This window comes from Triturus cristatus, chromosome 11 (genome assembly GCF_964204655.1).
Source record: "Triturus cristatus chromosome 11, aTriCri1.1, whole genome shotgun sequence".
Lineage (NCBI taxonomy): Eukaryota > Metazoa > Chordata > Amphibia > Caudata > Salamandridae > Triturus > Triturus cristatus.
This window is the reverse complement of record NC_140594.1, coordinates 280147953-280170384: the sequence shown is the minus strand read 5'-3', so window position 1 is coordinate 280170384 and position 22432 is coordinate 280147953. Positions and strand designations below refer to the sequence as shown.

Sequence of the window (22432 nt, the reverse complement as noted above, 5' to 3'; positions counted from 1 at the left end):
CAGAAAGCAGTGAGAGAAGAGTTATAAAAATTGTGCAAGCTGAGTGTAATAGAACCTGTGGAAGCAACTGAATGGTTATCACCCATAGTAGTGGAAAAAAAGAAGAGGGCAAGATTCGCCTGCATGTTAACCTTTGGGCCCTGAACAAAGAGGTAGTTGTTGATAAGTTGCCTTTGCCAAGCATACCAGAGATAATCACAACTGTAGCTGGAGCAAAACTCTTCAACATCAGATCTAACATCCACCTATTACTAGATCCATCTACACCCGACTCAAGAGCTCACTAATTTTATCACCCCCGTGGGGGCGTACAAACGTGCAGCAGTGCAGTCTGTTAATGGCGGCAGGGGGTGTTCTGTTATCAGGACGGTGAGCTGATATTTGCGAACTCTCATGCACAACACAATGAAAAACTTACATAGGTTTTGGACTGATTCAAAGAGTATGGCCTTACAGAAAGGAAAGACAAGTGTAAACTTCAACGTACTGAAGTAAATTATCTTGGGCATAAATTCAATTCTGAATGTATACAACCAAAAGCAGATCTGGTTAACACACTAATGAACAAATGCCACAAATTTTTGAAAATGCCACAAATTTTTGAAAAACAAAGTAACCTTTGAGTGGGATGGGCATTGCGAGAGAGAATTTAAAGAGATTATGAATTCTCTGACCACTGTCCCAGAGTGGCAAGCATTTGTTCCAGGAAAATAAATTATTACAACAGATGCCAGTTCAAAAGGGCTAGAGGCTGTACTTCTACAAGAAAGTGGAAAAGGTGAGGAAACTATTGCATTTGCCTCAAGAGCACTTAGGCAATCTGAGGTCAACTATTCTGTAATTGACAAAGACGTACTGGCAGTGTACTGGGTGCTAAAATAATTCAAAAACTTTATCTGGGGGGAGAGGAGCCTAGCGCACAACCAAGATGGCCACGTAGGTGCGAGGCTCCCGAGGACCTCCGTGACCTCCTACATAAATCCTGAAAATATCCTGTCCTAGATGAGGGGACTGTGTTGGTGAGCCCGAGCTGAGGTGTCACCCGTTTTCCGCTTCCAAATTGGACCTCGGACACCGGCGGGAGCACCGATTGAGGTTTGCGGCCTTCTCCACGCCGGCCCCCCGGATTGGAGTTACGGGGCGATCCGGAGACAAAGTGATCAACAGCGGCGGGCAGGGCTGGGCAACTCGCGTACCCCGCACTTTCACTTTCGCTTTTGCACCCTCCTTGCTGTATAGGCGAGGTTGGGTTGCGGGGCGGTGTGCGGTGGTGTGGCCTCGTTGGGGTGCCCTGCTGGCCCGCCGGCTGTGATCCGTCCTGCGGACTTGTGATTGCCCCCCCCCGGAGCCCGTGAACTGGTTTATCGGCCTTTTCCGAGGTGATTGGCACGATTTGGGGACTGAAACCATGTCCACAAAGCAAGATGGCGACCGGGCAAAGGTGAAATCGACCCGCCGTGGCGCAGCCCATCAGTCCAACAGCATGGACCGTTACACCCTCCAGAAGGGATCTCCCGAGGTACCGCGTAGGTCCCCTGAGGACCCGACTGATGCTCCTGCGCTGCCCGCGGATCTGACCCTGCGAGATGTCATGGGCGCTATCGCCGAGATGAAGGCCTCGGTGGACCAGCGCTTTGACACACTGGCGCAAAAGATCGACTCGGTCCACGTGGATGTTGGCCTGGTGAGGGCTGATTTATCCAAGACCAATGACCGGGTCGATTCCTTGGCCCACACCACCTCGGGCCTTACAGCGGACGTGGCGGCCCTCCAAAAGGAAGTGCGCCGGCTTGGCCAGGCGAGCGCCCTGATGGATCGTCGACTGGAGGATTCCGAGGGTCGGGCCCGGAGGAACAATGTCCGCATTGTCGGGGTGCCGGAGGGACGTGAGGAGGCGGCGGCGGACCTGTTTGTGGAGGACCTGATTCTCACCCATCTCCAGCCCCGGGGGCTGAGTAAATTCTTTGCGGTGGAACGTGCTCACAGGGTTCCCGGAGGAAGACCTAAGGCCGGAGCCCCTCCGAGGCCTCTCATTGCCCGGATTTTCAACTTTCGGGACAGAGACGCTATCCTTCAGACTTCTAGGCAACAAGGACCGGTCAGACTTGATAATATGGACGTAAACTTCTATCCTGATTTCACCCCAGCGGTCCAGAAGCAGAGACTGAGCTTTCTCGGAGTCAAACGTCGTCTACGGGACTTGAACCTCAAGTATGCGATGCTTTTTCCAGCTAAGTTGCGGGTGGAGGTGGATGGCCGCACGCACTTTTTTGATCGTCCCGAGGCGGCCGGGGACTGGTTGGACTCCTTGCCCGGGGATCGGGGCCGGGGGGGTGGGGGTGGCGCGGTTGGAGGGGAGGGCTCGCCGGATCAGGACTGAGGGATTAATGGTAGGCCTCGCTCTGGACGACATTGTCGTCATTTTTGACTGTTCGTTAAGTCTCCCTCCTGTGGAGGTGGTACGGGGTCTCTTGGGGGCTCTCCCTCCTCCTCTGGGGGACTAGTTAGTTTAATCATTCATGGGGCGACAGGCACACTGCACTTTGGGGGGGCTGTTTGGGCTCATGCAGGGGTGCAGGGAGGGGGGAGTTTTGTTGGGATGGGTGGGTTGGGGTGGGGTGTTGTTCGTTTTTACCGCAAGGCAAACCCTTTATTGTATTGGTGTTTTCAAGGTGCTCTCCGGGGGACGAATGATGGCTTCTGTATGTGATGGGGGGTAGGGACCTGACTTTATTGTCCTGGAACGTTAACGGACTGGGGGATAGGATTAAGCGAGGTGTGGTCCTGCAGTACTTGAAACGACTTTCGCCAGATGTGGTCTTTCTGCAGGAGACACACCTTATTGGTAATTCCTTTTGTGCTATGAATCGACGTGGCTATCGCTTGGTGGCCCACTCGGGCTTCACGTCGGGCTCACGGGGGGTGGGCATCATAGTGAAGAACTCGCTCCCGTTGGAAATAGACGAGGTGCGCCATGATGAGAGGGGACGCTACACTGTCTTAGTGGGGAGAATGGAGGGTAAAGTAGTTGTCTTTGTATCAGTGTATGTCCCGCCGGGGTTACAGTCTACGACTTTTGCAGACTTAGGGAGCCTCCTCCTTGACCTTCCGGGGGGGGCTTCTGGTGGTTGGGGGGGACTTCAATGCGGTGGTTTCTGGGACCGTGGATCGTCACCCCCCTAGGGACCTCCCCCGGGCGCAGGCGTGGCTGTCCGGCTTCTTAGATACACTGGGATTGGTGGACTGCTGGAGCTTAAAACATCCCACGCAGCTGCAGTACACTTTCCACTCGGGTGCCCATGGTAGCCTCTCACGGCTTGATTATGTCCTTGTCCCCGCGGCCTATGTTGGGAGGGTAGGAGAGGTGCGCCATTTGGCGCGGGGTATTTCAGATCACTCCCCGCTCCTGTTGCACGTTGATGTCTTCCCGAGGGGGGAGGGCAGGGTAGCTCCAATCAATGCCTGGTATCTGCGCGACCCCACTATTCGCGCTGATTTGATTAAATCCTTGCAGCGGTATTTCAATGAGAATGTGGGGTCCGTCCCTTCGGCTATCTCCCTGTGGGAAGCCTTCAAAACAGTTCTTAGAGGGGAGGCCCTCTCCTTTATTTCCCATGCCCGGAGGCGCGAGCAGGAGGAGGTGACCCGGGTGGAGGCCGAAATCGCTGAATTGGAGGGTGATCTAGAGGGTGGGGTGACGGATGCTGCACTACATGTCCTACAACTTAAGCAGGCGGCCTATAGGGCCCTCGTCACGGAGGCGGCCAGGGGCCTCTATAGAGAGCAACAGGGGCGACTGTATGATGTGGGTGATAAGGCTGGTAAACTGCTTGCATGGTTGGATAAAAAGGAGAGAGCGAGTCGTGTGGTCCCGCTGATTGAGAGGATGGATGGTGTGCGTGTCACCGAGCCAGAAGACATTGTCTCTTGTTTCGCGGATTATTTCCGCGAGGTGTATTCCCCTGTGTCTCCCTGCTCGGAGGAGGATTCCCATGCCCTGCTTAGGGATATCGCGCTGCCTTCCCTTTCGGTGGAGGACAGGGTGTCGTTAGATGCCGCTCCTACCTCCGACGAAATTGCCCTCGATCGCATCCGGCAAGGCCATGGGCCCGAACGGCATCCCTATCGAGTTGTATAAGCTGCGACCGGATGTACTGGCACCCCACCTCCGTGCGATGTTCCTGGCAGCCCACTCGCTGGGCTCCCTCCCGCCGGACCAACGTCTGGCTACAATCGTGGTGATCCACAAGGAAGGGAGACCTCGAGACCGGGTTACATCCTACCGGCCTATCTCGCTCTTGAATGCGGAGCCCAAAATCCTCGCCAAGGTGCTAGCCAACCGGCTGGTCGGCGTGGTGGGCGATTTGGTCCACCAAGACCAGTCCGGCTTTATTCCCCATCGCAACACGGCCCTTAATCTGCGGCGCTTGCACGGGGTGCTCGCGCGTGTCCCGTTTGTGCGGGAGCCGGCCATATTGGCGTCCTTAGACGCCGCCATGGCGTTTGACAGGCTCGAGTGGCCATACATCTGGGCTATGCTGGCGAAGTTTGGATTTGGCCCGGGGTTCATCAGCTGGGTCAAATTGTTGTATTCGGGCCCATTGGCGCAGGTGGTGGTGAATGGAAGAGTATCGGTCCCATTCGAGCTGGGACGGGGCACGCGACAGGGCTGTCCCTTGTCGCCGCTCCTGTTCGCGCTGGCCTTGGAACCCCTGGCGGAGTGGCTGCGGTGGCACCCTTCCATCCGTGGTCTCCGTTGGACCCCCGAGTATGAGGACCGCGTGTCCCTATACGCTGACGATATCCTTTTGTACCTAGCCTCCCCGCGTAAATCACTGATTGTCCTGGTTGATGTTTTGCGCTCATTCGGCCGCAACTCAGGCCTTGTCATCAACTGGGCTAAATCATGTGTGTATGTGCTTTCCGGGGAGGCTCCCGTCCTCCCGCGGGGCTGTCCGATCCAGATTGCCTCGCAGGGGTTTCGGTACCTGGGGGTTTACATTACTCTGGACCCGGAGGCCCGCTACGAGCGGAATTTGCTTCCCCCCCTCCAGCGCTTGAAGGAGGACGTCGCGCGCTGGCGGCGCCTGCCGCTTTCGCCGCTCGGCCGGGCGGCATTGTTTAAGATGATGTCGTTGCCACGCTTCCTGTACGCTCTCCAGAATACTATGGATTTAGTCCCGGCGCGCTACTTCCGTGAGGTGGAGAGTCTACAGCGCCGCCTGTTCTGGGACGGGAGGCCGCGTATTGCCCTGACGAAGTTGACGCTCCCATGGTACGACGGGGGGATTGCCCTCCCGGATATTAAACGGTATTACTGGGCCTCCCAGCTAGCTGCAATTAATCATGGCCTTTACGGGCCCGCCTTAAACCCGGCATTTGAAATGGACAAGATGCTCCTGCCTGGTGGCGACTATAATCGAGCGCTCTACTCTGGCGCGCCCGGACCCCGCCTGACGGGACCTACGCGTGTCATGGTACGAGTATGGCACGCGGCTAACGCAGCTATGGGGTGGAAGGACCGTTTGACCCAGGCAGCACCGTTGTACGCGTCTGAGAGATTGGGCTCCCTGTGGACCTCTAAGGGCTTCGAGAAGTGGGACACGATCGGCATCAGTAAAGTGGGGGACCTCTGGACGAGGGGGGGGATTTAAAACATTCGAGACGCTGCAGACGGAGTTTCAGCTGCAGGGCAGTGAATACTTTCGGTACTTGCAGGTCCGTCACGCGCTGGGCTCAGTCTTCCCAGACGTCGCCTCCATCCCGGAGTCTTCCCCCCTGGAGGATAGAGTGCTGGATGGCCACGTTCCGGACAGCACGATCTCCCTCATTTACAAAAAATTGATTAATGATCGCTCGGGCTTGCTGACTGGCCTCCGCGAGGCTTGGATTGCCGACGGGCTGGAGTTGGACGACGAAGACTGGACTTCCGCGGTGGCCTCTCCGAAGGAGGTGGCCATACCGGCTCGCCTTCGCTTCGCTTAAGATACTCCATCGGGTTTACATGACGGGGCCAAGGCTTCTGCGTATGGGCTATGCTGAGGATGGGTTGTGTAAGCGTGGGTGTGGTGCTTTGGCGACTTTTTTGCATATTTTGTGGGAATGCCCGAAGGTGGAGCGATTCTGGCGTGGTGTGCATGAGGTTCTGCGAGTGGTTACGCATGTCGCGCTGCTGCCTGAAGCGAGGAGATGCCTGCTGAATGTGTGGGAACCAACTGACTACTCGGTTCCGCAGACGCGATGGGTGACTCTGGGATATATGATAGCTAAGCGTGACATTGCTCAACTGTGGGGATCCCAGAGGCCCCCGACGGTGTCGGCCTGGAAAGAACATATGGAATGGTGCATGTTCCGAGAAAAGGTGGTGTATGTGGCGAGGGGTAAGCCTGGGGCATGGGTGAAAGTATGGGGCCCCTGGAACGCCTACCGCGGGGGTATCTGCGCGCCACCATTGCTGCCTGCGGCCTCACCAGCCCCGTCCCCTTAGTTGACTCCTTTCCATAGCCCCGAGCACGGAGTTCCCCCAGTCCTCGATATGTTCCCTTTCCCCTCTTTAGACTCCTGTTGCTGGCTGGGGTCCCCCATCCGGGGAGCACGTGCTGTTACTTTCGATTGCGGGTTGCCTTGCGGGTGTGGTTTTTGTGTTGTGTGTATAAAATGAAACCGTATTGTGGGGTCAGAGTGATGTGGCCCACGACGCTGATACCTCCTGATTTTGCTTCTCTGCACCGCCCAGTGTTTTTGTATGTATGTCATATGCTCCTGTCATTCTAGCGGCCGGCCGGAAGGTTGTAGGCCCATACTTGTATATTCTTGAGATTGCAATAAACGGTTTCAAAAAAAAAAAAAAAACTTTATCTGGGGGACTGTGTTCAAGTTAAGAACAGACCACAAGTCACTTAAGTAGGTATTTACAAAAAAGGGCTGGAGGCAATTTCCAGTAGAATTATAAAATAGGTAATTAATCTACAAGAGTACACATTTGACGTAGAATATATCCCTGGTACACAGAACAATGCAGCAGATTGCTTTTACCGATTGGTTGATGACACGCAAATTGAAAAGAAAATCTGTGATAACCAAAGTGAGGATATAGAATTGCACAAAGAAAATGTGAGTTAACAATCACCAAAGGGATGGTTGGGGAGGAAGATTGGAAAAAAGAAAGCATGGGATTTGCTAATCCAGGGGTGGAATAGAGTACAAAAAAATATGGAGCGGCTTAGACCATATTGGATGGTCAGAGAAGAATTATCAGAAATTGATGGATGCCTTTTCAGAGGCACAAAAATGATACCTCCTGAAATTCTCAGGAAAAAACTGATTGATATATAGCACATGAAGGCAATCTGGGTATCAGCAAAAACCAAGCAAAGGTTGAGTTTAGACTTTTGGTGGTCAGGGATGGATGTACTGGTTGACAGAGAGAAGCAATTGCACAGCCTGTTCCACCAGTGATAAGGTAGCGAAATTGCACACTCCACCCATGCAGTGTGGCACCCTACCTGAAGGTCCCTGGATGGATTTATAAATTATATCACTGGGCCAGTGACAGAAAAAAGGAATTCCCCATTCATTCTAGTTTTAGTCAACTTATATTCTAAATGGACAGAAATCAAATTGGTCTCCAACATCAACTCGACCTCAGTTATGAACTTCCTGGTATGGTTTTTTTTTTTTGTTTGTTTTGTTACACAAGAGGGACTACCCAACACCCTTTTAACTGAAACTGGTGTTCAGTTTTGCTACCGGGAAAAGAAGGAATTTATTAAATGTAATGGAAGAACACACAAACTTAGTGCCCTGTATCACCTAGAAGCCAATGGGGTAGTAGAAAGATTTAACAAAAACACTCAAAAATGGCATTCAGCTGGCAAGATCAAATGGGTTGAACTGGCAAGATGAGGTTTGGAGGCAGATAGAGGCTTATCGCTTAACTCGCCATCAGTCAATAGGTACAACTCCCTTGAGTTGTTAAAGGGCAGGAAGCCCAATTCTAGACTGGTACCAGGGTGGATGAAGTGGCACAAAGGTTGGGTGAGGGATGATGTAGGGCAACAGTGGAGGAAAAAGGAGTTGCGGGAAGCTCGCAAAGAGGTTTGACAAATTACATAAGACCAAAGTTATTGAGTTTAAAGTGGGTGATTGGGTAAGAGTAAAAGCTCCAACTGACAACAAACAGTGGTTAAAATTTGCTGAACCCATGAAAATCAAAGCTTTTACGCAAAACGGTCAAGACACAGAATGGTATAACATGGAATCTGATGAGGGTGGGGGAACATTACTGGCCTGGACATAATGGAGAGACACGTGAAAAGAACAGTGAAGCAAGGACAGAAAGTGGTCTTACGAATGAGAGTCCTGTGTTACATAAGGGGAAAACACTGCAGTTTGGGTCATATCAAGTGGATAGGTGACTCCCACCTCCGTTGTTTCTTAAAAGAATACTTAGTCAAGTAATACAGTGAGAGTTATTATATTGTTAACTTCCCCTTATCTTTGGAAGTGTAATGTGGAACTCACGTCTAATTTTAACTCTGTGAAGCTATGAATGAAAATCCTTACAAATGGGTTATTCACTGTTGTGTTTGTATGCTTTCTGGGGTTGGAATTTGAGATAAATATCTTTTGTGGAAAAAGGGAAATGTGTGGTATCTGTCCGTCACCCACATCACTTGGGACTGTAGAAGATACCAGAACACCGTAGAAGAGACAATAAGTTCTAGAATTCAGAGGGAGGAACATGCGCGCTCCTGAACTGGCAGTTGGTATGCAGTGGCTGAGGTGTACGGAATAAACCTAATCCTTCTCTTCATTCTCTGGTCTGCTTATTGAATAATCCTTTTATCTTGCATTGGGCACAGCTCCCTTCACAGGCCCACTGCCTTCTCATCCTCCTTAAACCATCCACCATTGATCACCTGGGGCACACTATCGCTTGAGAATGAGTCGTGAACGCCATTCTCTTTGGGAAAGAGGATTCCCCTTTGGGTTGCATGGGTCACAGTTGTTTAGGGCAGATGGCGGATTATTGTGTTGTTACAGAGAGACAAAACAATCCTTAAAAAAAAAAGAAGAAGAAATCCATCCTAATAAGTGTGACCTCATGCCCATCGATATTGATCATGTACATAAAGCTAGTACGGGTGGAAACATACTATCACTCTTTAGAGTAAATGGAGCATGAATTTTAGAACGGTCACCTAGAGACTCAAAGTGGACAGCAAAACCCATATGTGAAGTAAAAATGTATTTTAAGTCACAGTTTCTGTTACAGTATAAAAGATTGGTATGAATGTTTGGCATCTTTGAAAAGCATACTCTAGGTGCAAAATATATGCTGGTGTCTATGATGCTGGTGGATTGTAAATAACTGGAAAAGGGTTGTGCAATATAGCAACACTACTGTCACATTAGCGAGATACCAATAAATGGAAAATATAATTTCAACACAACACAAAGACAGAACAACCACCAACAATTGGAGGCCAAAAGCAACATTATGAAACAGAAATAAATAGAGTTTTCCAGATGTTTCCACATACAAATGAAAGTAAACAACAAAGGCCCTACAGGAGCCATTCAGAAAAGAAAAAAAACAGCCAAGAGCAGACCGCCTTATAGACACACAAGAGGTAATTAACAGAAAGCCTGAATAATAAAAGAAAAGGCAGACTGTATAAATGTATTTAACTTGCTGGTCACAACAAGAAACCCAGGTACAGTAAACTCTGCATTACCTTCTTCGTAGGCCAACAAAATGGACTGAGACATGCATGCAATTACTTATCAACTGTCAATAATATCATCACCAATAGTTGCTGTTCACAGGACAGCCATACCCATGAAACCAAAAGCTAAGCAAACAAAAGCTAGTCTGTCACAGACGTTTGTCAGCCACACATACAAAGCAGATCAGGAAAAGGGAGCCGGAATGCCTTCTGTTCATGACAGGGGCAACAGGAATTCTACTGGTTGCAGGAACAATCAAAGCCTAAAGGAAAGCCTACGACCCCCCCACACACAAATAACGTAAATGGCAATCATCCTTCTGCTAACAAATAACCAGAAGTCAACATTCCACTAATAACTAACCAGAAGTCAATATTAAGTTTGGTATGTTATGTCTCTTCTAATATAGCACTGGTAAGCAGGTTTTTAGGGCTTCGTAGCTCTGAACAAAAGGACAAAATAGACGGAACAAGAGTTGGCTGTTTAAAAGACACAAACAGGAGAAAAGTCACGTTGTCAAGCGTCCCTGAGTTTTTTTGTTTTAAAAAAAATCTTTTTATTAACAAAGCTCAGGAGACCATCCAGTACAAAACAGTTCTATAAGTCCATACATGGAGAGACCACAGAAATCAATAGCAATGTACGCATAAGGGAAAGATAAAGACAGTACAATGTATTCATCTAGCAAGCAAATATGCTTCCACCCCAAGTGTTCTGTATTTTCGCCAGGGTGCCCACACTCTTTCCCATTTTTTTGCACATCCCCTGCTTTTATACACAGTTTCTTCGCCCATTGGCACCAGTCAAGGTCACGTTTCCAATCCTCCAGCTGCGGAGGCACCGGCGCCCCCCACCCCTTAGCAATGTTGCGCTTTATAATTCCCGCAGCCAGGGCTAACCATATTCCCACATATCTGGACCAGTCAGATTTGCCTTTTATCAGCAGCAGAAGCCACTACGGCTCCATCGGGACCGTCTCTCCCACCACCCCAGACATGGTATCAGTGACTCTTGTCCAAAAAAGAACTATTTCGGGGCACTCCCATAGGATATGCAGGAAGGTACCCTCTTGCTGACATCCCCTAACACACAGCGCAGACGGAATCCTGTCCCATGCGTATAGGTGCGTGCGAGGATAGTAGGTGCGGTGCAAAATCTTCAGCTGTACTAATCTAAATCTAGAGCACATTGCGATCTCCCTAGGGCCCCGCAGTGCCTCCTGCCAGCCATCATCTATGCTGCCAAGGTCTTTGGCCCAGGCATCTCAGAGGGTAATCATGAGGTTTGGTACGTTGTTTATTAGCTTACGATATATCGTGGATGTCGGTTAGTCAGCGATGGGGTCGAGTAGCAACCTATCATCCAACGAGGAGAAAACCGGAATAGATGTACCACTATGTATGTGTGGATACAGAGTGTGCAGGAGCCTGATATGATAATAGCTCTATGACTGATGAAGGCTGTACTCTCTCTGAAGCTCTGCGAACGTGAGGGGGGAATCCCCTTTCCATACAACCCCTAAATAGTACGTGAGAAATATTGACAATTCTTCAACAGGCACTATTTAAAGACAATTACAGACAAAATGCACATAAATTGCAAAAAGAACGAGACAGGGAGGCATAAATCGTAGTGTCACTTAATGTAAGGAGTGGTCTGTATTTAGAGAAAGTACGATAAAGACAAGAATAACACGGTTACACTAAATGTAAAAATGTATACATAACCTGTACAGTCTAGAGCACAATAGTGCTTGTGCAAAGCAACGTGAACGGCGCAGGTGACAAGTGCAAAAGTATAGCGAAAGAACAACGTGGGAAGGACAAGGTAGTCAATATATACGAAATACTTTTTGTGGTAACAAATCATTAACAAAGAAATCAAATGAGATAAACCATTTTTGGGACCACAGAAGTTGCGCCCAAAATTACACTTTATTGTCGACGGCGTTTCGACCTGTATTCATTTCAGGTCATTTTCAGGACCAGGTTAAATGATTTTAGTGAATGGTAGTGCTGGAAATCAAGTCCAGCAGGCAAGATGAGTAGCACCTTAGAGTTAGTGTGCTAAGGGGATGGCTGGTTGAAGTGGAAGACGGGCAGTCAGGGGCAGAATTGGTAAAAATACTGGAGCTCAGGATTAATGCTGCAGTAGCTGCCGGGCCTGGAGGATCTTGCTACTTGTTCCAGACATCCACCTCACAGTAATTTACCCTGTCTTTTACCAATTACACCCCTGACTCTGCAAGTCGTATCCACGATGCTGACTTCCTCAATTACCTGGATTTCTTTCATGGAACCTGGGCACCGCACTTCGGACGAGTCGTGCCCCATTGTTGGTACAAAGGATTGCCTTTAACTTCGGTCACCTGGCCCTCCACCTCAACTAGCCATCCCCTCAGCACACTAACTCTAAGGTGCTGCTCATCTTGCCTGCTGGACTTGATTTCTAGCACTATCACTCTCTAAAATCATTTAAACTGGTCCTGAAGATGACCTGGAATTAATACAGGTCGAAACGCCGTTGACAATACAGCGTAATTTTGGGAGCAACTTTTGTGGTCCCCGACAATAGTTTATCTCATTTGATTTCTTTGTTAATGATTTAGCACCACAAAAAAAGTATTTTGTATATATTGACTAACTTGTCCTTCCCGCGCCATTTTTTTGCTATTTTTTTTGCACAGGTCACCTACACCGTTAATGTTGCTTTGCACGAGCACTATTGCGCACAAGGTTATATATACACATTTATACATAGTACAGGTTATGTATACATTTAGTATAAAATAGTGTTATTCTTGTCTTTATCTTACTTTGCTCTAAATACAGACCATTCCTTACATTAAGTGACACTACGATGTATGCCTCCGTCTCGTTCTTTTTGCAATTTATGTGCATTTTTTCTAGACTAGTCTTTAAATAGCGCCTGTTAAGACATTTTTGTTTGCTGTATTTCTCCAAAACGGGGCATTTATATCTGCCAAATGCTAACTTGGGGCCATTAATTGTACGCCAACTAAACAAGAAATCGAAAACAAGGCTAAAAGCAGACTTCAGGCACCCTCCCAGGAGTGTGCAGCTGAGAAGAAGATTGGGGCAACAAACAGGAAAGGCAAAGGCAAAGGCAAAGGCTTCGGTTGTTATGAAGGAACAAGCACTGTAACCAAAATAGGACTGGCCAGAAAAAGTTGGGAAGATAGAGAGAGGGAAGTACTGGCAATAGGAAGGATCTGATGCTTATGTGGGTGCCATTCAGGCAGAAATCTTGGGTGTGCAACACAAGTAACGTGCAATCACACAAAAGGACTCACTTTTTTGTGCCTTTTTGCCATCCACTTGTCCCAGCTGCTCAGCATTTCCAACCATTTTGACTCTCTATGGCGCAGCACTTCCAATGGGAGGTCAGCCAGCCTAAGGAGAAACAAAAGACAAGGTCAGCCCAAACCATCTTCACAGATACGGTCTGCCCCAGGACATGCTTTCAGTCGGGGGAATATTCCTGAACATCACGTCTCGATGAGAAAGAACCGACTAGAATATGCCAGGACATCAAGTTATACGTTGAGCAGCCCTGCAACGCAGTATTGAAGCCTTTGATGAGTCACTGACCATGAACGAGTATCAGATCTTGAAACCCTGTCTAACGTGATTTGTCTAAAAGGTGGCAGTGAAAGGAATAATGAAACTCATTTCTTCTAAAAATAAAACTATGCATTGTTTTCCTTCCCCTCAACTGCTGCGAAATAGACGGCGCACAGTTCAGAGATGAATGTGAAGTTACTACATATCTGTGACTACATACATAGCTTTGAGTATTACACTGAAACATCTGGCAACTGCATGTCCCAAAATGAGTTTTTACTAACGCGGGTCCTTATAAGCACTTCACCCTAAGAAATGGGCTCTACATCTCACAGCTTTCATTTTTTGTGTAGATTTCCATAAAATACGCAGAAAAAAATACTGTAAACTTGTGATTTACAATGCTTTTGTGGTCTTTTTTTAGGATCGGAGTTCATAAACTCTCCTACAACAAAGAATGGAAGCTCGGAAATACTTCATATATTAAGCACGTGAGTAAATTTGACAAAAAAGAAAAAAAATCAGCCATGTTCTTGATCTGTTAAAATAATCGAGCGCTATATGTTATGGATTCATTACATACCAACTGAATTCATCAAAATGAGACAATTATCACTGGGAACCTGATTTAATCAAGCCTAATATTCCAACAAATGAAAAATATTAATCCTACCAACCAAAAATTACATCTTATTGACCCCACAATCCCTAAATACACATCTGTATAATTTTACATAAATTAATAAATGCAAAATACAACTCAGGCAAATATATATAAGCCTTCTACAACATTACAAATTGCTCTTTTGACCCTCGCAAACAATTGACACTAAAGGTGCCTAAATAGTAAGTCCATTTCAAAGTCCGTCTAAGAGGTAGTCAATCTGACCAGGAGAAACTTCCTTGATTTATTTCCTCCTCGTCATGTCAATACATTGGAACATTGCAATTCATTTTTTGTAGACTCTGTACTCTCATGGAGTGTTTAACCAGAAAGAAAAAAGTAGTTCAGTAAAAGTAAGCAGTGGGAGGATACAAGTCAACCAATCAAAAGGATGGTAGAGGATTGGCTTGGCTCAGGGGAGGATCAAACATAAGAGGCAAACCATAAAAGAAGAAAGCAAATCAGAGTGAAAATAAAGCCTACCTATGGTAAGCAAAACCTAACAAGCATTTGCAATGCAATAGGTCTCGAATTAGGAAACTTTGAGCTTTTTGTATTGTAAATTGACTAATTTTTTATTTATGTGTTGGTATTGAAAATATTTACTAGCTTTCTCATGTACAATGTCAATAGTTTTAACTGTTGCAAATGTGACACCTATAGCATTTGTAATGCAATATGTGTTGTATTTACGTGACATAGATGTATTGATATTACAAATAACAATGGCTTTTAATTTTTGCAAATAATTAATACTTAAATAAAAGTTAATGTAAATTATAATGGCAATCGTTTAAACTTTTGTTAATAACTCGTGAAGATTATGTTTAGTGTATTTAATTGCGCCTAAAATCCAAGAACAGAAGTTAATTATCATTTTTTTGTGCCATTTGTAATAAAGCCTAAATATTGAGAGAACATATTAGAGACAGTTGTTGTTGAATGGTTGTACAGATTGATACTGGGGTGGCGGTGAGTGATGTTGTGGTGGCGTCGAGTGATGCTGTGGCATTAATTGATGCTGTGGTAGCGCATAGTGATGTAGTGGTGCCCTTGAGTGATGCTGTGGTGCTGCTAAGTGATGCTGTGGTGATGCGATAGATAGGTAGATAGAGTGCAATAGTCCGATAGACAGATAAGATAGACAGATAAGATAGACAGATAAGATAGACAGATAAGATAGACAGATAAGATAGACAGATAAGATAGACAGATAAGATAGATGATAGGATAGATGATAGGATAGATGATAGGATAGATGATAGGATAGATGATAGGATAGATGATAGGATAGATGATAGGATAGATGATAGGATAGATAGGATAGATAGGATAGATAGGATAGATAGGATAGATAGGATAGATAGGATAGATAGGATAGATTAGATAGATAGGATAGATAGATAGATAGATAGCTAGATAGATAGATAGAGAGTGAGGGTGATAGATAGAGTGTAATTATGTAGAATATAATTATGTGGTTTTGTGTGGAGTGTATGTTGATTTTACTGGCGTGTAATTATGTGGCATTGAGTGTTATTTTGAGTGTATCTTGCATTGTTTGCATTGTAATTAATTGGCACTGAGTGTTATTTGGAGTGCATGTGGCATTGAGTGTAGTGTAATTATGTGGTGTGTAATTATGTGGCGCTGAGTGGTATTTGAAGTGTATGTGGCATTGAGCGCTGTGTAATTATGTGGTGTGTAACTATGTGGCACGGATTGGTTTTTGGAGTGTCTGTTGTATTGAGTGCATTGTAGTTATGTGGCATGTAATTATGTGGCTCTGAGTGGCATTCGGAGTGTATGTTGCCTTGCCTTGTATTTCTATGGTTCCTTAAACCCTTAGAGGCAATTTTTTTATTTTAACTAAAAGGATGGTAGGTAAATGGTGTTTACGGCAGGATGGTCGTTAAATGGTGGCTACGGAGAAGCTGTATGATGAAAGGCAAAGAGAACACGGGCATGAAAGTGAAAGCGAGGATGAAAATGGAATGAGTGTGGCAGGATGTTAGTTAAATGGTGGTTACGGGGAAGTTGAGTGCTGAAAGGCAAAGAGAACACTGTCCAAAGCTGGACAAAACACGAGATGCGAGAGGCATGTGTGTGTGGCAAACACTGGTGGGGCTCAGAGCATTCTGTTGCTGCCTTGATGCCTGTGTGTGTGAGCAGTGGGGCTGTGTGTGTGAAGTGCCTAAAGTTGCAAGAAAACATATGGTTATTTAAATCCTTAGACGCAGAATTAATGGAGCTAATGTTATCAACCTTAGAAGGATGAAAAGGGAATGAGCGCGGCATATGTTAACTTTGTAAGCGCAGAAAGCAAGCAGGGCAAACTTATTATTTTGGTTGTTTGAGACTCATATCTGGGCAAAGCTGCAAAAAAACACGGAGGGGGAGGGCGGGCTGTGTGCTGAAAGGCAAAGAGAACACGGGCATGAAAGTGAAATCGATGGATGACAATGCATCCGTGAGACTAGCCCTGTGGTGGGGGAGGGACAGTTGTGAGAGGCGCCATGAGGAAACAATCTCTCAGCATGCTGTGGCGGGGGCAGGGAGCGCATTCCAGGCGGGGGAGCGGACCCTTTGAAGTATGATGCCGAGGCTGTGGCTACACGTGCACGCGCCAGTGGGCTGAAGCGCTTCCCCAAACGGATTGCATGGCGGCACAATGCACGTGTTTGTGCACGTGCTCGCCATGCAATCCACTTTTGGGGGCACTTTGAAATGCCCCTCTTACTAGAGTCTCGCATAGTGATTGCGTAAACGCAATAGCTAGGCGAGACCTAAAAATGGAGAGGCAAATTTTTTTTGGATTTACTAACAGCTTTGGCAACAAGTGATTGATCTGCATAACACTGTGCAGATTGTTTAGCCTGCTCTTGCTTTTCTCAGTTTCATGCAGGTCCATCGGGATGTCAACTTGGTAAATGTTAACAGCTGTAGGTTTCTATTGGTTATTTCAAGTTTGAACCAATACATCAGAGGGAGGGAGGCACACATGTAATTCTATGTCAGGACTGGGGGCGAGAATTTTGCCTTCTTTCTTCACTTTATTGACATAGCAGAGTTGAAATAAACTAACAGACTACGTTTCCCGTGAACCATAGGGAAAAAAGTAGTCAAACACAACATGTTAAACAGCCAATCCAAGAGAGGGTCAAAGTCCAATCAGGGCATTCCAGGAGCCATATAGTCCTTTGTTAGTGTCCTGTCATCTGGCTGCGCAGCAGCGAAGAAAGAGGATAAGTGGGCCTTAGTTTTCTTACTGTTTGGGGGCTTTTATTCTGGTTGTATGATTTGAATTGCATGTTTTATGAGCGCGCTTATTTTCTTGGGTGCACAGCACCGCTTCTCAACCGTGGGCGCTGTGTGTTCCTTTAGCGGTGATTCCACTCGTAATTCTTAAATGTTTCTGGCGCGCTGTTGGTTTGTTTCTCGCGCTTCCATTGCGCTTCATTTGTGTGTATTTCGCCGCGGGAGCGGGTTTCCCGTTCCTACGTGGCATTTAGCGCCGATCAGGGTCTGTACTCGGCAGGCGGACCAATAAATCCTGCTCGCTGCCTATTTTAGCGTTTACGCTCGTTTCCCCCGCATCGTTCAGAGGGGATTCGAGTCAGTATTTGCATACTTGTGGTTGACGCCTCGCTAAGAGGTCCTGTACCGGCCATTAGGCCTTGCACAAAGGGGACATATCCCAGCCCAGGTTTTTCGTTCTTTATATAAATATTGTGTTACTAGCAATTGTCCTCTAGGGCTAGAAACCCTGTAAAATTGTGGTTCCTGCCACCCATATTTTAGCTGACACCCAGCTTTCCTTGAGGCCTATAGTTACGGGCCCGGTGTTCTCACCTTTGATACGCTGTTATAGTGTTAAGTACCCTGATTCTTCCTCACTCTCATGATGGATTATTATGACTATTATCAGGAGGAAGAGGAGGACCTCCTGGCTGACATGCCTTGCGGCGAGGCTTTCTATGAGGCAGTAGACACCTCTATCTATAGGGCGGTGGATCAAGCTATTTATCCTTTAGAGGACAGGCTTACGCGTAATATAGAGCAGGCATTCCAACGCCTGGAGCGTAGAGCTGCCCCACTCCCTGCCCAGTCCACTTCAACCCAGGACAACCCTGGCCCTTCCCCACCTAAACGCCCGTGTGCACCGGAAGTTGATGTTGACGCTTACGAGCGTTTGAAGCAGGCTTTCATGGACAGCCAGCCTGCAAGGGTTTCTGGGGATGCCCTGTCTCTGGCCCCGCCCTTTCGCCAGTATTACCGGGCCCTTCAGGAAACCCAGACTCCAGCCCGTCTAGGCCTTGGCTCCCATCCCGGCCCTCTCAGGTTTCTCAGACCCTTCCAGTACCCTCTGATCCGCAACACCCTCCAGTTCCATCCGATATGTTGGATCCTAACGATATTGTGCACCCACGCTCTTCGGACTGGGTTCCAGCTGAGAAAGTCGCGACGTATGTCGCAGAGCATACCCAACGCCCACTCGAGAAGGAAGCTCGCAACTGCCTTCGGGCTGAATGTCCCCGCCCATCCCTGGAGGGAAAGGTAGCCCTTACCCCGGAAATTGACCCTAGGATGTCAAAGTTTTTGCAAAAATTAGAGACCCCAAGAAGGGCATTGACAGATCTTGGAGGGCATGTCAGGATAAGCTCCTGGACGTCCTCGGCTCTACCACTAAAATTCTGGACATGGCCGAAGAGGCCAAAGCGTCAGGCTCTATAATTTCCCCAGAAACGCTATCCAGTTGGGCTCAGCGTGTGGTAATATTTTTGGGCAATGCCAACTGCGCCCTTTCCACCGAACGCCGCCAGTCCCTCCTCATCAAAACTGACATGAAACTTGGTGACCTGGCGGATTCAGAGGCGGGCGCCATTGCCCAAGGGGGTTTATTTGGTGAACCCTTCATAAAGGAGCTGGTTAAATTCGTAAATACTTTCTTTATTAGACAGGGCCCAGTCTACAATTAAAAAAGTGTTTCCCCGTGTTTTTCGGGGGGCCGGTCGAGGCTGGGGCCGCTCGACCGGTCGGCAGAACCATCAAACCAACCAAAGAGGCCCCGGACAATATCAGGATCAGTCCAAGTTTGGGAATTTCTACCCAACAAAAGGACGCCGTGGCAAAGGCAGAGGCTTCAGGGGAGGAGCGTCCAACACAAACTCTGGTGAGTGTTCGCCCTTTTTCACCACAAAGCATAGGGGGGCGTTTGGCCAGCTGTTACGCGGCATGGTTGACCGTCACGCACGATGCATGGGTTCTTCAGACGGTGACGGGCTTCCATACAGAATTCTTAGGGGACCCAGTGCAACGTGTTCCTCCACGCCCCATTCATTTTTCGACGCAAGATGCAGCCCTTGTGGACGAGGAAGTGGCATCCCTTCTCCACAAAGGCGCCAGCTCGCTTACTTCTCCCCACCCACGCGGTTTTCTCAGCAACATCTTTTTGGTCGACAAGACCGACGGAGGCAAGAGGCCTGTCATAAATCTAAGCGAATTCAATGGATGGCTGGATTACCGCCATGTCAAAATGGAGGGGATTCACCTCCTTCGAGATGTCCTCCGCCCTCTCGATTGGATGGTCCCCTTAGACCTCAAGGACACCTAACTGGTGATCCCAGTTTTTCCACCGCACAGCAGTTTTCTGCAGTTTGCCTGGCGTCATTGGTTTTACGAGTTTGCCGCTCTTCCTTTCGGGCTCTCTTCCGCACTCTGGTGCTTCACCAAGGTGCTCAAGCCGGTGGTGGAGTTCCTGAGAGCTCGAGGCGTCAGATTGATTGTTTATCTCGACAACCTCCTCCTGATGGCGTTCTGTCCCCGTCTTCTGACGGAACAACTTCAGATGACAGTGACTCTGCTCCAGGATCTCGGCTTCGTGATCAACGAGAAAAAGTCTCTTTTACAGCCGGCACAGATCTTCTTGGGGTTTGTCATCGACTCCAAATCCTCCACTCTCAGTCTACCAGCCAGAAAGGTTGCAAAAATTTGCCACGAGTTGCGGCAGGTTCTGGCCAGCCAGCAGGTATCCCTGCGCCAGTTGGCTTGAGTGGTGGGGTTGCTGTCCGCCTCTATTCAAGCTATCTTTCCCGGCCCGTTCCACTACAGGGCCCTCCAACGCCTCAATGCGTACTTTCTCCGGAAAGGGTATCTGTACTCTTACAAGGTCACCTTATCCGACGAAGCGCAGAGCGAGAGCCAATGGTGGTTAGCTCATATGGAGGCCTAGAACGGCAGAGCGATTTTCGGGTCGGTTCCGGATCTGGTTATCGAGTCGGACGCCAGCAGGCTCGGCTGGGGTGCACGGTGCGGAGATCTCTCCATGGGAGGTTTGTGGTCTCCCGAAGAACAGAGGTTACATATAAACTGTCTCAAACTCCTGGCAGGCTCATTCGCCGTGCGGTGCTGGATGAGAGATTCTGTGCAGTCGTGCGTACTCCTAAAAATGGACAACATTTCAGCAGTCCGTTACATAAATCATCTAGGGGGCACCAGGTCGAAGGCCCTCTCAGACCTAGCGGCGAGCTTCTGGCAATATTGCCTAGACAGCCAAGTTTTGGTCACAGCGGAGTATCTGCCGGGCCGGGACAATATGGAAGCGGATTTTCAGTCCCGCCATTTCCGCGATTCCAGTCTCTGGAAGCTGAACCAGTCAGTCCTTGCATCTCTCCACGACCTTCCACTGTGGACTTATTTGCGTCCAGACTAGACCACCAACTTCCAAGGTTTTTCAGCTGGAGGCCCGAGCCCCTGGCGGCAGCCACGGATGCATTCTTCCAGGATTGGGGCAGGAAACGGGGCTATGCGTTCCCTCCTTTTGCGATGATCACCCAGACCACCACTCAAGTCCGCAGGCAGCTGGCGGACCTAGTCCTAATCACCCCTCTGTGGAGGTCTCAAGTGTGGTTTCCAGTTCTTCTGGAACTTTCATGGGATTTTCCAATCCTACTCCCTCGGTTTCCGGATCTTCTCACGAGTCCGGACGGCACTCCTCATACTCACTGTGGCTCATGGCGTGGAGGATTTTAGGGGTAGATGGCAAACCCGGGGCCTATCGCGAGCGGCAAGAGGCCTGTCATAAATCTAAGCGAATTCAATGGATGGCTGGATTACCGCCATGTCAAAATGGAGGGGATTCACCTCCTTCGAGATGTCCTCCGCCCTCTCGATTGGATGGTCCCCTTAGACCTCAAGGACACCTAACTGGTGATCCCAGTTTTTCCACCGCACAGCAGTTTTCTGCAGTTTGCCTGGCGTCATTGGTTTTACGAGTTTGCCGCTCTTCCTTTCGGGCTCTCTTCCGCACTCTGGTGCTTCACCAAGGTGCTCAAGCCGGTGGTGGAGTTCCTGAGAGCTCGAGGCGTCAGATTGATTGTTTATCTCGACAACCTCCTCCTGATGGCGTTCTGTCCCCGTCTTCTGACGGAACAACTTCAGATGACAGTGACTCTGCTCCAGGATCTCGGCTTCGTGATCAACGAGAAAAAGTCTCTTTTACAGCCGGCACAGATCTTCTTGGGGTTTGTCATCGACTCCAAATCCTCCACTCTCAGTCTACCAGCCAGAAAGGTTGCAAAAATTTGCCACGAGTTGCGGCAGGTTCTGGCCAGCCAGCAGGTATCCCTGCGCCAGTTGGCTTGAGTGGTGGGGTTGCTGTCCGCCTCTATTCAAGCTATCTTTCCCGGCCCGTTCCACTACAGGGCCCTCCAACGCCTCAATGCGTACTTTCTCCGGAAAGGGTATCTGTACTCTTACAAGGTCACCTTATCCGACGAAGCGCAGAGCGAGAGCCAATGGTGGTTAGCTCATATGGAGGCCTAGAACGGCAGAGCGATTTTCGGGTCGGTTCCGGATCTGGTTATCGAGTCGGACGCCAGCAGGCTCGGCTGGGGTGCACGGTGCGGAGATCTCTCCATGGGAGGTTTGTGGTCTCCCGAAGAACAGAGGTTACATATAAACTGTCTCAAACTCCTGGCAGGCTCATTCGCCGTGCGGTGCTGGATGAGAGATTCTGTGCAGTCGTGCGTACTCCTAAAAATGGACAACATTTCAGCAGTCCGTTACATAAATCATCTAGGGGGCACCAGGTCGAAGGCCCTCTCAGACCTAGCGGCGAGCTTCTGGCAATATTGCCTAGACAGCCAAGTTTTGGTCACAGCGGAGTATCTGCCGGGCCGGGACAATATGGAAGCGGATTTTCAGTCCCGCCATTTCCGCGATTCCAGTCTCTGGAAGCTGAACCAGTCAGTCCTTGCATCTCTCCACGACCTTCCACTGTGGACTTATTTGCGTCCAGACTAGACCACCAACTTCCAAGGTTTTTCAGCTGGAGGCCCGAGCCCCTGGCGGCAGCCACGGATGCATTCTTCCAGGATTGGGGCAGGAAACGGGGCTATGCGTTCCCTCCTTTTGCGATGATCACCCAGACCACCACTCAAGTCCGCAGGCA

The 22432-nt window shown here is 48.5% G+C and overlaps 1 protein-coding gene across 1 annotated transcript in view; it reads right to left on the bottom strand.

The window, feature by feature from the left end:
- The window catches only part of TBC1D10A (TBC1 domain family member 10A), a 380613-nt gene that overhangs the window by 287920 nt on the left and 70261 nt on the right, over nucleotides 1-22432 (bottom strand). Inside the window, exon 2 of the mRNA XM_085635860.1 lies at nucleotides 13046-13145. Coding sequence (XP_085491986.1) covers nucleotides 13046-13145 — 100 coding nt within the window. The remainder of the gene's footprint in view (nucleotides 1-13045; nucleotides 13146-22432) is intronic.